General features: G+C 41.3%; 1 protein-coding gene across 1 annotated transcript in view; it reads left to right on the forward strand.

The window, feature by feature from the left end:
• sgip1a (SH3GL interacting endocytic adaptor 1a) overlaps positions 1 to 16,168 on the forward strand; it is a 337,919-nt gene that overhangs the window by 113,067 nt on the left and 208,684 nt on the right. Inside the window, exons 2-4 of the mRNA XM_051932771.1 lie at positions 12,524 to 12,587; positions 15,731 to 15,755; positions 15,844 to 15,900. Coding sequence (XP_051788731.1) covers positions 12,524 to 12,587; positions 15,731 to 15,755; positions 15,844 to 15,900 — 146 coding nt within the window. The remainder of the gene's footprint in view (positions 1 to 12,523; positions 12,588 to 15,730; positions 15,756 to 15,843; positions 15,901 to 16,168) is intronic.

Genomic DNA, 16,168 nt, shown 5'->3' on the forward strand with positions numbered 1-16,168 from the left:
AATAGACAAAAAGGTGCTGCCTGAAAGGCAATTCTAAGCACACCAAAGTCAATCCACAAAATCTAGAAAACAGAACCCAATAACAAGAGCAAAAATATCAAAGAACAGGCAAAAACCAAAAGAACCAAGGCCAAACTCACCAAAACTCCTTCACATGAGAATGTTCTCCTGATTTCAGCTTTCGCAGCTCAGATTGAGGGCTCAGAAGGAGGGATCTAATGGAGGCCCCGCCCCTTAAGGCTCCACCCACAGAGCCCAAGGAATTGAAGGAACGATACACAATTATGAACAGAAAAAAAGATACAAATGTAATAAATAATTATTCAAAAATGACAAAAAAAAACATAAAATACACATAGAGACCCTTGCATAACACTATTTGAATGTATTTATATTGAAAATTAAGCATATGCAGGAGTTACTTTGAATTCTGGATTCTGTTTCACGCACCGTTCACACATATGTACATCATAGTGGCTAATAATTTGGAGTTAACAAAATGGGTTCCAAGAAACTCTACATCGGAAAGGATTGTGTTGTAATGAATATCCATCCATCCATCCATTCGGTTTCCCAGACTTACTTTTGCCATTTTGGGGTGGTGTAGTGGTGGAGCCTTTTCCAGACTCAAAGCTTGGTGAGAGCCATTGCCTCCGCACTCCCATACACAGTCACATCGGGCCAATAGGAGGTCAGCATTTATCTTAACCGATTATTGTGGTGACCACCCAGGGAAGTGAACTCAGGTCTTTTGAACTGTGAAGCAGGAATGCTAATCACAGCTAATGAGCCCCATGGTGTACTGGTCAAGGTACCGAACTCTAAACCTTAACAATGTTCACAATACACACAATAATACACACAAATTCAATGTTATGAGTTGTACTTGGCAAACTGTACATTTTTTAATCCTTGTTTCACCTAGCTATAGGGTTGAGCAATTAGAACTTTAAAATGTACCAGGGCTTTAAACACTTAAACGCTCATTATTTGCATTACTAGTCAAAAGTTTTAGAACATCTCAGTTTTTTCAGTTTTTATGGAAATGCGCATAATTTATAATGAAGTCAAGGCAAGGAACAAATTAACAATGGCAAGTAAAAAAAAAATAAATCAAGGAATCAATAAATGTACAAAATTGTATTGAAACTTTTGATTCCTCAAAGTAGCCCCCTTCTGCTGATATAACAGCCAAACTGCAGTAACCGTTTTGATTCAGAATGCCAGCCACTCTGTGCCAGTCACCAACTCTGCCTCTAGCTAAAGAACCCCAGACCAGCACACTTCTGCCTCCATGTTTGATAGTTGGTGTCACACAACGAGGAACCATCAATATCACCGACTCGATGGCGTACAAACACCCTGCATGATGTAACGAAGACTTCAAAGTCCATAAGACTTTCCTCCAGTCTGCAGTGGTCCACAGCCGGCCCTATTGTCTCCATTAAGGAATGGCTTTCTTCCTGCCACTCGTCCTGTCACACCTGCAGCACAACGTCTCCTCTTCACAGTACACACTGACACTCAACTGTTGTCGACCATCACTGTTAAGCAGTTGTGCTGTGAGGCGCCTGTGATCACACAGGCTGGTGACCCTCAGAAACTTGTCTTCTGATTGGCCTATCAGACTTTGGCTCTGCCAGCTCTCTTCGTATCAGAGTTTCTTCCAGTTTCCAGTTGCCTTTGGATTACGCAGGACACCACTGGACTCACTGACACTTTTATTTGCAATTTCTTTAAATGAAAAGGCCTGCACTTCTAAGGGTAATAACACTCTGTCCCATTTCATTTGTTACTTTCCATTTTCAGTGTAATATTGTCCAAGTAGAACTTCAGAGGGTGTAGTAACACATTCTGCTCCAACTCTGCTTTTAAGTAATCGGCAGAAGTCGGGACACCTCTGCAAATTGTTTGCTTCAACTTGCAAGACTATATTGACTTTAATTGCTGTAGAACATCTGTAGGTTGTAACCTGTTAGTTGTTCCCTGAAGAAGGCCCATTTTTAATATTCTGACATTAACCTTTTTTACAGTTTTTTTCTAACTTAAGCATCAAATTCAAACCTCTGACAGTTTACTGCTTACTTTTTCATCATTTTAGGTCTTTCATTTCACTTCAGCTGATTAAATTTGAAGAAAAATGGGAAAAATTAAGGTGTTAACCGGTAGTGTACAATATAGCTGGAAGTTTATAGACTGCCATTATATCTAAAAAAGCAGTGAAATGTTGATAGGTCGTCAGCGGTAATAAACAAAGTCATCCGATATTCTGTCCATTTTTTTTGTATATAATGGAGAAATTATAAGGAAATAGTTTTGTCTGGACCTTCCCTTCCAGGACACAAGTGAAATGCGGCTGGTTTTCCTCTCATCTTTTTCTCATAAGCGCTATAGACTTACAGGTCTAATCTAAATAAAAGTGATGAAGTCATGCTGCTTTTGCTTTATAATACAATTACCAGAGACTTGGAAATAGGCACTAATGACGCAAACCATTCTAGTCTAAAACAATTAAAGAGTTTGCATTGAAATAATATTGAATTTTCATTAGTAGTCTGTAACCGTGTTCTTGGAGAGGAAGCTTAACTAATGAGCAAGACGGTTTTTCCTTTCAGTGCAGTACAGTTCATAACAAGTGCGCCGGATTGTATGTCACTGTGCACGTTGTTCGTAAAGAGTCTCCTGTAGCAATGCCTCGGCTTTTTCTGTCATGCAGTTTCTATTAGCATATAAGCTAGTAACGAAGATTTGGGAGTCCTGTTTGTTCAAATGTGTACATTGTTAGGGTAACACTAAAAATTGTAATTGACGCATGCAAGGACAGAACTCGCTAGGGGACAATCAGCTCCATCACTAAACCCTGACTGGACACGTACTGCTTTAACCAGTCTTTACCAAAGGTCACAATACAGCATGAAGTTATGGGAAAGAGTAGTGGAAGCTCAGTTAAGAAGTGAGGTGATGATTAGTGGGCAGCAGTATGGTGTCATGACAGGAAAAAGTACAACAGATGCAATGTTTGCTCTGAGGATGTTGATGGAGAAGTTTAGAGAAGGCCAGAAGGAGTTGCATTGCGTCTTTGTGGACCTGGAGAAAGCATATGACAGGGTACCTCAAGAGGAGCTGTGGTATTGTATGAGGAAGTCGGGAGTGGCAGAGAAGTATGTAAGAGTTGTACAGGATATGTACGAGGGAAGTGTGACAGTGGTGAGGTCTGCAGTAGGAGTGATGGAGGTGGGATTACATCAGGGATCGGCTCTGAGCCCTTTCTTATTTGCAATGGTGATGGACAGGTTGACAGACGAGATTAGACAGGAGTCCCCGTGGACTATGATGTTTGCTGATGACATTGTGATCTGTAGCAAGGGTAGGGAGCAGGTTGAGGAGACCCTGGAGAGGTGGAGATATGCTCTAGAGAGGAGAGGAATGAAGGTCAGTAGGAACAAAACAGAATACATGTGTGTAAATGAGAGGGAGGTCAGTAGAATGGTGAGGATGCAGGGAGCAGAGTTGGCGAAGGTGGATGAGTTTAAATACTTGGGATCAACAGTACAGAGTAATGGGGAGAGTGGAAGAGAGGTGAAGAAGAGAGTGCAGGCAGGGTGGAATGGGTGGAGAAGAGTGTCAGGAGTGATTTGTGACAGACGGGTATCAGCAAGAGTGAAAGGGAAGGTCTATAGGACGGTAATGAGACCAGCTATGTTATATGGGTTGGAGATGGTGGCACTGACCAGAAAGCAGGAGACAGAGCTGGAGGTGACAGAGTTAAAGATGCTAAGATTTGCACTGGGTGTGATGAGGATGGACAGGATTAGAAATATGGACATTAGAGGGTCAGCTCAGGATGGGACGGTTGGGAGACAAAGTCAGAGAGGCGAGATTGCATTGGTTTGGACATGTGCATAGGAGAGATGAGGGGTATATTGGGAGAGAGAAGGATGCTAAGGATAGAGCTGCCAGGCAAGATGAAAAGAGGAAGGCCTAAGAGAAGGTTTATGGATGTGGTGAGAGAGGACATGCAGGTGATGGGTGTGACAGAGCAAGATGAAGAGGACAGAAAGATATGGAGCAAGATGATCTGCTGTGGCAACCCCTAACGGGAGCAGACAAAAGAAGAAGAAGACGACCAAAGGTCACAATTCACTTAGGGCCCACTTTATTTACTCCACCTTTCTAATACCCTGTAGGACCTTTTGCTTCCAGAACCAAGTTAATTCATTGAGGTTTGGCCTCCCAGCAGACTACATCAGTGATGTCCTCCATCACTCTGCTCCTGTTTGCCCACTATGGTCCACTGATTGTGGCCAGTAGGGGGCAAGCGGCTTGTTAGCTGAGGTCTCCAGGACTCTGACTGTGTCTGGCTTATCCCTGACTCCTCTTCTACAATCCTGTCGTGGTTCTGCAATTAGCTGATGAACAGATGTTGTTGTTTTTCATTGATGTTAATGAGTTTCTGATTTTTTGACGTATTTGAACAAATGTGTATCCTCATATGTGATAGTGTGACCATGTGGGTTCTGCTTCACGCTCCCACTTCCCTTTTGAGAGCCCTTGAACCCAACACCGTTGGTAATGGAACCAGATGAGCTGGACAATGAGGACACCAAACGAAGCAAGGGGAAGGTCAGTCATTTTCCAACCCGTTATATCCTAACACAGGGTCACGGGGGTCTGCTGGAACCAATCCCAGCCAGCACAGGGCGCAAGGCAGGAACAAATCCCGGGCAGGGCACACACACACACACACACACCAAGCACACACTAGGGACAATTTAGGATCACCAATGCACCTAACCTTCATGTCTTTGGAGCACCTGGAGGAAACCCACGCAGACACGGGGGAGAACATGCAAACTCCACGCAGGGAGGTCTGGGAAGCGAACCTGGGTCTCCTAACTGCAGGGCAAGGGGAAGGTACAAGGAGCAAACAGTGCTTTTATTACAAACAATAGTGTTCAAAACAATAGTGCAGTGCTCAAAACATCCATAAAAAAATAAATAATCCATTAAAAAAACAGGGTGAAAATGTGGAGGTTAAAATAATCCAATAAATAAATCCATTAAAATAAGGTTAAAAATCCGAACAATATATTCAATCTCTTTTCGCTGTTCCGTTATTTCACGGAGTAATAATTTCCTTTTGTTTGTGCTAATGCAATATTCCTATCCTTTTTTGAGACTTTGAAATTTTCGTACTTCCATCATCTCTAACCTGCTCTGCATGTGTACCGCGTTAACATTTTTAAATTCTTTACGACATTCTACTTTGTCATCTACTCTTTGTCCTTGATTTCCGTCCCCGGGTGTGGTTAAATTTCTTTCTCACGGTGACATATAGCGCTGCTCGCGTTGTGAAGAGGGGGGCTGAACGTACGCTAAGGAGATGCGGTCAGATCATCTGCTGGCGTTCTGTTGCTGCTGGCGAGCTGTGTATTCTGCTTGTTGCACTGCACGTCGATCATTTAAAACCCTGTACAGCAGCTGTCCTTTTGTCTCACTGCCTTGTCTCGCAGGATGTCAAAGTGTCTTAGGCAGAGTGGTGGCTCTGAGGCTAGGGATCCGCACTGCCAATCGGAAGGTTGCCGGTTCGAATCCCGCAAATGCCAGTAGGGACTCTGCACTGTTGGGCCCTTGAGCAAGGCCCTTAACCTGCAATCGCTGTGCGCTTTGAGTAGTGAGAAAGCGGCATATAAATGCAAAGAATTATTATTCCAAGAAGATCACGTCTCCCTTGCCTCCCTCCCAAGATTTTTTTTTATAATAGAGTATACTTGACACTCAGAACGTGTACACGCACACATCATGGCTGCCCCACGTTCCCAGCATTAATTTGACATATCCTCTGAGCAGGTCCTCAAATTAATGTGGCACATGCGCAAGTTGCAGTCCCAGCAAAAAGTCAGGGACTGCAGTGTGATCAAGTCAGAGTGTGACGTCAGAGTCTCTGCTTACTATCCACATGTGACAGAAAGCCGCTGTGTGCATCCTCCAGGATCGATGTGCCTGCTTTGATGTTCGATGAATGGTTTGATGTGCTGAAGCAAAATGCCGACATACAAATATATTCGTGGTGCTTTTATATTCAAGCATCGCATTTTCCCAATCTTAATGACACGATACATTTTAAAGGTCTCACATACCATCTTCTGTGCTGTCTTTTTTCTTTTTGTACCTTCACAACAGCATCAGAATGTATTTGAGCTCTGTATTTGAGCCACAGAGAATAAAAAGTTAGAAAAGGTGTATTTTGTGATTAAAGTGGAAATTTTGTCTTAAATGTCCACTTTAATCTCGTAGTTTATTTTATCATTAAAGTAGACTGTTGTAAATGTCACCTTAAAACTGACCCAGTTGTTAATCGCTACGCGCTTCTGGGGCTTCCTCCTGACCTGACAGCAGTAATCGCCACACAGAACACATTAACTTTATGATATTCCAGCTCTCCGCACATTTAGAATCCTTAGATTTATACTTGATATCACTTTCATGATGAAATGCATTAAAGTATGTATGTTACATTTTACAGATAAGTTGTTCATTTCATTTAAATAATGAATACTGTTAATAATTACACACATGGAGATGACACGGTGGCGGAGCGGCAGTGCTGCTGTCTCGCAGGGAGTCACGTCGCTGGTGTTCCCTGCCTGGAGTTTACATGTTTTTCCTGCTGGGTCTCCACAGTGCGCTCCGGTTTCCTTTCAAAGATATGCAGATTTAGTGACATCTCTGGATTGGTGGATCTAATCATTAAACATCCTTTTCAGAGATATTGAGATAAGGTGTCATCAGAATTTAATGGATGTCCCAGGCAATTTACATACACAGCGAAGCTGAACCTGTTCCCACCGTGATGATATCGCGCACTGCCACCTGGTGGAATCTTCCAGATTTACATAAAGTACGCGCGCAAGTATAAACAGTACAATGCTTGTTGAGTAGCAGTAGCGTCTGCTGGAGCACGCATCACGTCGCGTGAAGTATAAACCCGGCCTTAAGCAATTCACTCCTATTTGTGATTTGGATGAAATACTCAGACATCGGGCGAATCTTTTCTCTCCCTCGAATTTCTCTGACGTTGATTACCATTTAGCAATTAAGCATTAGTGCAAGAGATTTTGTCTTCTTGCTTTTGACTTGTTTCTGGTTTGTGACTACATTTCATCTAGTGGTCTTCTTCCAGTCTAATACTTGACTCGGGGATGAAACCATGGCAAGAACACAGATAGTACTTCCGCATTCTAATGTTAGGATGAGTAGCAGCTAAATCCCATGCCCATGTCTGCATGCTGTTTATGCTGAGTTGCTACCGTATGATTACCCATTTAGAGGAGCTGGCTATTTGAATTAATGAGCAGGTGGACCTAACAAAGAGACCACTTTGTGAACGGCAGAATACCAAAACTATTAAAAAAGCACTGAATTACTGGCCATGACTGACTGAGTGATTTGGCCTATTTGCATATCCAAGCAGATTAGCAAATGGCATCAAGTGGCAGCTAGAAAATTACATTTGCCAGGCAGCTGCATGTGGAAGGCATGACTAATGGCAAATTGCATGATTTGAGTTCATAGAAATAAAGCACATTGGAGGTGCTCTCAAGTACATAACAACAATGTGTTGCATGTCAGAAATAATAAGCGTACAAATCGAATTTTAACAATACACCATGCAGCATAAGCCACAGTAGCTTCACCAGAAGTGGGCTCTGTTGAAGGAACAGTTCCTTTTAAATTTTCTAAAAGAACTGACACTGGTGGCCCTCTCTCACATTTGCTGATTGTTCAAGTGTGAGATCCTAAAAGTGAAAGGCTTTACTACCTCTAGCTATCCATCCATCCATTTTCCAACCCGCTGAATCTGAACACAAGGTCACGGGGGTCTGCTGGAGCCAATCCCAGCCAACACAGGGCACAAGGCAGGAACCAATCCCGGGCAGGGTGCCAACCCACCGCAGGACACACACACACACACCCACACACCAAGCACACACTAGGGCCAATTTAGAATCGCCAATCCACCTAACCTACATGTCTTTGGACTGTGGGAGGAAACCAGAGCGCCCGGAGGAAACCCACGCAGACACGGGGAGAACATGCAAACTCCACGCAGGAGAACCCGGGAAGCGAACCCGTGTCTCCTAACTGCGAGGCAGCAGCGCTACCACTGCACCACCGTGCTGCCCTACCTCTAGCTATTTATGCTCAAATGTTTAAGAGCTAGCAAGTACAGTGCTAAGTCTGTTGTGGAATCAATGAACTGTGAACTTGGGGTTCCCACGCACAAAAGTCCCAAATATCTAAAAAATATCCACTAGAGGGGGAAAACCATCAAAATCCCAGCTATTCACAGAAAGGGCAAATGTAGAATTTTTATAAATAAAAGATTTAATATCAACAAAAATGCTCTGAAATAAAAATAAGCCTGATGAGCACAACAGGCCAGAGGAGTTGGCTGAAACAACAACAGCAATCCAGGACAAACAATGTCCCAATGCACAAAACTAACCTGAGCACTGTGGTGAAAAATCCAGTAATGTACAAAAACAGACAAATGATGATAGAAATTAACCAGCAGCAGTGCATTCAATGAACCGCAAGGGACTGTTGTGTTTTTCTCAGGTTTTGTAAGGTTGATGGGTAGTCTCTTGATGGTGATGGGCAGGTGGCTTCGCCTCTTGGGGGACCACTCACAAAACACATGGCACAAGAAAAAAGAAAGAGCAACACTTAGGCATCATAAAGGTTTGGGGCAGCCACCCATATAATGTGCCTTGGCTGCAAAAAGATATTTTTAAAGGTAAAGGTTGTGAGTTGTTCACTCGACTGAGTCCAAAACAGAACTGCAATATTAATTCAAGATGGCGGCTTTAAAGGCCAGTGCAGGAAATGACATCATCAGGGCCGGAAGTGGAAGTGACATCATCAGATACGTGACTGAAGGTGATGTCATCAGAGCTGATGCTGGAAGTGACGTCATCAATGGTGCCGGGAACAGAAGTGATGTCTTCAAAGGCGCCAGTACCCTGTGGGTTTTCCCGAGAATGGTCTGCAAAGATTCAAGAAAGACAGTTAGTGCACCCCGCCGCCCCCTGGTCAGACATGGAATTGCCATTATTCAGGCCCTTTAGTTGAGTCCTACTCGCATGTGTGTGACAACTGTCATATGTGTTAACATAAAAAACGAACAAAAAAGATATAAATGAGAAATTTGAACCCAGTCTTGCACCCTTGCCAAAAACATAAGAAGCAAAAGTTAAAGGGAGATAAAAACATTCTTGTAAGTGGGAAGAATTTTCAAAATATGGATTGAAGATGTGCTGCCAGGGCTGCTGGGGTGACAGCCTGAAAATATCATCTGTTTGACTTGATAAATGCCAACAGCTTGGTTGGATCATTTAATTGCCTGCAATTATATGTAACGAGATAAATGTTTTATTAATTAATTATATTTAGAAGTTGTAATTGCTGGAGTTTATTGCTCGAGGGTTTGTCTTGTTATCCATTTATAAATTGCACCATGTTTGTATGGCATGCCCAGCTGGGCTGGAGGCGCTGCTGGCTGGCAGATTGAGTGCTGCTACAGCATATGTGGTACCGTGCCCAAGGGTGTGAAATGTGACGTGTGCGGAGTGAGGTGCACGTCTGCAGTACATGACCCTGTTCATATTATAACCGAGATATTATTATGGAGGGCTATATGAGACTGAGGCCAGTCACAAGTACTGTACACTATTTCAGATCTTCCGTATTTTTTGCTGAAATTCTGTGTGACTCACAATGAAGTCCTATGGGAAGAGGTGGACATGAGGTTCAAATGGCAGAAAGACCTTAAGCTTGAAGTGTGTCCTGGACTGTGACCCTGTGAATTTCAATCCTAATGTTCCCCTGCAATGGAGAGACCCCCACCCAGACACAGGATCTGCCTCCCTAGTGTTCAGGATTAGAGAAATAAAGAAAAAGAAAAGTCCTCAGCACTATTTTAAAAGTTTCATAGGTTTCACTAATGATCATTATGCTACTGGGGTAAACCTTTAATTCCCAGTGAGCCTGTATTTAGCGATAATAGGTTTAGAAAATGGAGGAAAAGATGTGAACATATGGTCTACTCTCCATCTCACATTAGCTGGGAGAATCAAAACTGTCAAGATGAGCATCCTTCCCAAGCTTCTTTTTCTATTTCAGAGCATCCCCATATACATTAACAAATCATTCTTTAAGAAATTAGGCAGAATTATAACCTCATTTATTTGGAATTCAAAACATCCACACATTGAAAGGGTGACTCTGCTGTACAATAATCTAAAGCAGAAGGTGGCATGGCACTACCTAACTTTTAGTTTTATTACTGGGCAGAAAATATACAAGTTATAAAGACCTGGACATTGACACAAATTGATGAATATACACAAGCCTGGTCTGCAGTAGAGGCTTTGGGACCCAGTAAATACAAATTATCCTCAATGCACTAATAATCCAATTGCCTTTCATTCACTCAAGAGTATGGAACCAATGTAGGAAGCACTTTAAGACAGAGAAGCTTTTATTTGTTGCACCTCCACATGACAAAACTACACAGTATTCATCCATCCATCCATTTTCCAACCCGCTGAATCCGAACACAGGGTCACGGGGGTCTGCTGGAGCCAATCCCAGCCAACACAGGGCACAAGGCAGGAACCAATCCCGGGCAGGGTGCCAACCCACCGCAGACACAGTATTCAGACAACCAGAATTAAAACACTTAAAGAATTGAATATAGATAATGTCTTCATAACTTATGAACAATTATGCTTCAAATTTAACTTCCCATGAACACAATGTTTTTCACTACTTTCAAATCAGAAACTTTGCTAAAAGGATCCTTGAAGACTCAGACAATGGTTCAATGATATATAAAAACATTTTAAAGTCCCTCCTTTTCTTTCAAAGATCCTAGGGAACACTGGGGAAAGGGTCTTTCACTTACCATCTCTGTGGAAGGCAGCTATGCATAGAATACACTCCAGTCCATATGCGCAAGTGGATTCAGGCCAAGATCTAACCATGTGAACATGGCGATTTAGCTCCAGCCTGTCTAGGCCACATGTTTTAACATCATTCTGAACTAACATTTTTGAATGCCTATCAGACAGCCTTGGTGTCACAATCACTCCTAACCCACTAACAGCCGTGTTTGGTGAACTTCCAGACGGGCTTAAAGTGGATAAGGACAAAAATATCGCAATTGCCTTTAGCACACTACCAGCACGTAGACTAGTCAACTGGAAGAATCCCAGCCCACCTGTTATAAGTCAGTTGGTAACTGATGTTCTGTACTATTTGAAATTGAAAATCTAATTCTCACTTAGGGGAACTGTTTACATTTTTTTTTTAAATATTGCAGGATCTACCGCATATATTCGCGTATAAGTCGGGTCTTGAAACCCGAAAAATCGATCATAAAATCATACCCCGACTTTCAAAAAAAAAATACGACACTTAATTTTTCTTGCCTCCTCCAATCTCGCACCAATTTCTCAGACACATTAAATTTTGTTGCAGCAGCACAGTTAGCAATTTCTTTTGCCCCTTCAACGATTTTTAATTTAAAACCAGCTTCATATTTTCTTCTGATCGGACGCTCCATCATCGATAAGGGATGCTCTTACGATAAAGGTGTATGAGGGTGTCAGATACAAAAAACACAAATCAGTGCAAATGTTGCTTTGAAATAGTCTGGGTATTACCGTGTGGTCACGTAGGCATGATACATAGAAATAAAAAGGCCGTTGGCCCCGTGGTGACTCTCTCAGGTGGGCGTTGGCATATCATAATCTCTTGGACCAATAGCGTGAGTTTTCCGGATTCGACTTATATGACTGACGTTATAGAATACCAGAAATTATACTGTAAAATCAAGTCCTGACTTATCCGCGGGAGAACTTAAACATGAGCATATGCAGTAATGAATCAAATCTTAGAACAAGCATTTACTGTATATGAGAGAAAAAGACATTCTTCCTTCTTTGTCATTTTTTAAGATTTGCTCATGCTGTTGACTTGTCCTCTCTTTCTCTCCACCCGGGGTTGAATTCTTGTTGGTTAACTTCAACTTGATTGTATGAAATGTTATTGTCTTCAAATAAAATCAATAATAATAAGAAAATGGAGGAAGAGATTTATTTTTAAATTTGATTTCCTAATATTCCTTCTTTTCATTTCAGCAGGCAGTTCCCTTCATGTGTGTGTGGCTTACTTTGTGATTCCGAGCCACATAGCAGCCTTCTTGAATTCATGTTTTAATGACTGTTATTAGCAATAATTAAAAAGACTCTCTTTAACAATATGATGATGTGACTTTGATCAGCATGGAAGCAGAAATCTAGGGCTGTGGCAATTATATGAAATCTGCATTTAGCTTTCTCTTAGGTTGTATTAGTGAAAGTCGTGAAGAAAAGCACCTACTGTGGTAGCTAGAAATCACACTGGACATTGTGGCCCAGGGCTAAATGCTCTTTCTCTTCTCTGTTTCTCCCAACAGGACTGAAAAAACGTACAAGAAAGGCGTTTGGTATACGAAAGAAAGAGAAGGATACTGATTCAACGTAAGTGACAGATCAGCTGCCTGCACTGCATTTATTCGTCGGACATAGAAGGTGATGGGGGACAAATTTGTATATACAGTAAGAGTTTGCTTTGGTGAGAAAGAAACTGCTTCGCATTTATAATTTATATGCTTATTCTGAACTATTCATACTCCTCAATACCTGACCATCCAGGATTCCTGATCTGATACAAAGATTAATGAAAACGTAAGGGCAACTTGAAAATTACGTGGTAACCGCTACAGATAGAAGCTGATGCAATACAATGCATTTGCAATGGCTTATGGGTAGTCTGATCACGCACAGTACAGCCCTCTGCTGTTTGTCTAGTTGAAAGCAAGGTCCACTGAATATGGACACTCCACTGCAGGATTGTCACCATTGTTTAACAACGCGCCATAGTGAAACCTGCTGAAATTCACCAAAGAAAGTTGGTTTAGTATGGACGTGAAAACAGCAGACGCTGTAATTAGGCAGTTACTGCATAATTTTAAAATTGCCTTTACAATTTGATTTAGCCTGGTGATTTGATCATTCTTCAAAAGCCTCCTAAAATAAAGGCGTCCACACACCAGACCTATTAGGACTTGACCAAATGTGTACAGCATGTTTATGATTTTTTAATGAATGCATCTTATGGTATTTGGAATCCTAATCCCTCAAAAAGAAGAGTACATATATTATTTTTCCTCTCTTTCTTGTATGTATATGGCACCAAGAGTGTTGTAATATTACTCTTTATAAAAGACCTGGCCTTAAATCACTTCTCAGAACACAAGTGCCACCCTGTCGTGGTGAAAGGTGCTAAGTAAAACAAATAATAACTGATAAGCTTCAAATGTCTCTTCCATTTTGAGAAGTTACCATCAACAGCAGCTAAAGAATCCTGCTTTCAATTTTTGGTTACTGATCAGTGGGTGTTAGGGGTGAAGCTATGAGGGTTGAGATCTGGACTTTAGCGATTGCATTGCGCACCTATTCCTAGAGCCAGTCCAGTACTTGTGTACTTGTGGTACTGAACTTTGATTTTATAATAACTAGCCGTGGACCCCCTAGGCTTTTGTTTCTTTTTTTTCAAAAATGTCTATTATAGTTTAGTTTTATTCTCTCCTCTTTCATCAGCTGGTTATTTCTTATTTATAAAGTTAGTGAAATTTCTGTTGTGATAATTTGTTTATGTTAATCATTCAGATTACTTTTGTGATAGATAGATAGATAGATAGATAGATAGATAGATAGATAGATAGATAGATAGATAGATAGATAGATAGATAGATAGATAGATAGATAGATAGATAGATAGATAGATAGATAGTATGGAAAGCAGCCCGGACACAGACAGGCAGACACCGATGGTTTACACCCAAACACAAGTTTATTCATATTTACTTATTTACAAGTGCGCACGCAGAACCCAGTGCCCCTGCACCAATCACCCTCAGTCCAGGCCTAACACAATGCTATTTCTCTCTTCACCGCCTCCACTCCTCTCCTCCGAGCTCCATCCACTTCCACCCGACTCCAGCTAGCTATCGAATGGAGGGAGGTGGACCCTTTTATGTTCACCCGGACGTGCTCCAGGTGTCTCCTGATAAACTTCCGCCGGCACTTCCTGGTGTGGTGGAAGTATCGGCTGAGCACCCGGAAGCACTCCGGGTGTCCTTGGTATTCCTTCCGCCAGCACCTCCGGATGTGGCGGAAGTGCTGACGTCCAGGGCTCTTCAGGCATTCGGGCGCCCCTATCGGTGACCACGGGCCCCCATAGGGTTGAGCTTCCATGCTTTGTTCCCGTGTCCACATACCAACCAGGGCGGCTGCCCCTTCATGGTCCGGAGGAGGCGCAATCCCGCTTCCGGGTGTCCCGGCTGGATACCGCCCCCAGCTGCTCACCACAATAAATAGATAGATATGAAAGGTACTATATAAAGATAGATAGATAGATATATATGGAAAGGTACTATATGATAGATAGATATGAAAGGTACTATATAATAGATAGATAGATAGATAGATAGATAGATAGATAGATAGATAGATAGATAGATAGATAGATAGATAGATAGATAGATATGAAAGGTACTATATGATAGAAAGATATGAAAGGCACTATATGATAGGTAGATATGTAGTGCCTTTCATATCTATCTAACAGATAGATAGATAGATAGATAGATAGATAGATAGATAGATAGATAGATAGATAGATAGATAGATAGATAGATAGATAGATAGATAGACGGATGGATGTTACTTTATTGGTTCCCAAAGGGAAATTAAAACTTTACAATAGACTTAAAGGTATAAATATTATGACACGCCACAACCCCTCAAAGACACAAGAACGTCTGACTTGGATCATAAGAGAATAGCTGCTGCAGTCTGATAACAGACTTGTTGGTGGCAGTAAGTTGTGGTCAGCTCTGCCCAGACAAAGCATTTGGGTAGAGCAAGTCCAGCTGGTTGTGCCCACAAAGAGAACAATGCTGATTGATGTTTGTTCCTTCCAGTGTTCCCCTGGTGTGGATATTCACAGGTATTCTAGGGTCAGAATGATCCATCATTACAGTGCTGGTAACAGAGTGAATCATTTCTGTTGCTGACTTAATAAACATTAAAACTGGATGATGTGTTTGGTCTCTATAGGTGTTATCATGCACAAATTCACTGACTATTTCAATGTCTGAATTAAACATTTTTGTTCTAATTGTAATGTGAGTTAACCATATTTTTTTTTGTTTATGGGTAGAAATTTGAAGTGCATTAAAAAATAAATATGTTAAAAGTGTAAGGGTTCTGAGAATGTACTCAGTGAAGAGTACTATAAAACGTTTTTAAACTGAACAATTATTAGTGACCATGAATTGGCCTGTTTGAGCCTGCACTTAAATAATAGGAAGTATATCTGTAAAGATATGTACTGTGTAAACAGAATTATTTGCATGCTGAAAGTTACTAATTAAAGTCTAGTTGTATTTAAGTAAGTTTAGAGCTTTTTTAATTTCAGAGAAACCATATCTGAAAGCTTACATTAGAAATGGAAATAGAATTCAATAATGTATATTTTTAAAATTGTCCTTTTGATGTAAATGTATATGTACTGATCAATTAATTGTATTTATTTACCTGCTTATTTATGTTTTTAGGGGATCACCGGACAGAGATGGTAATGTAAGTATACACCTGAGAATATACAGTGGCAAATGCACTAGGAATAATCTGGTTATTAAAAATGCAGTCTGTTTTCTCTCTTTTTAAGAAAAAGACAAATGGAGCACCAAATGGATTTTACTCGGAAATTGACTGGGAAAGATATGTAAGTCATCTGATAAGTATACATGAATAGTTATATATATATATATATATATATATGTATAAATATGACTGTCCCCCATATTTTGGCTTTGGACGTTTATTTATTTGTTCCAGTCCTCTATATAGTGTTGATGAGTGGAAAGGAGGAGTGAGGCGCTATATACGGCTCCTCAGGCCGGTAGTGTCCTCCTGCTACTACTCTTGATTTTCTGGGTGGAGTGGCTCCTAAGATTAGTTTGAGAGGCTCCATACAGGAAAAGGGGCTTCTA

This window comes from Erpetoichthys calabaricus, chromosome 10 (assembly GCF_900747795.2).
Source record: "Erpetoichthys calabaricus chromosome 10, fErpCal1.3, whole genome shotgun sequence".
Taxonomy (NCBI): Eukaryota; Metazoa; Chordata; class Cladistia; order Polypteriformes; family Polypteridae; genus Erpetoichthys; species Erpetoichthys calabaricus.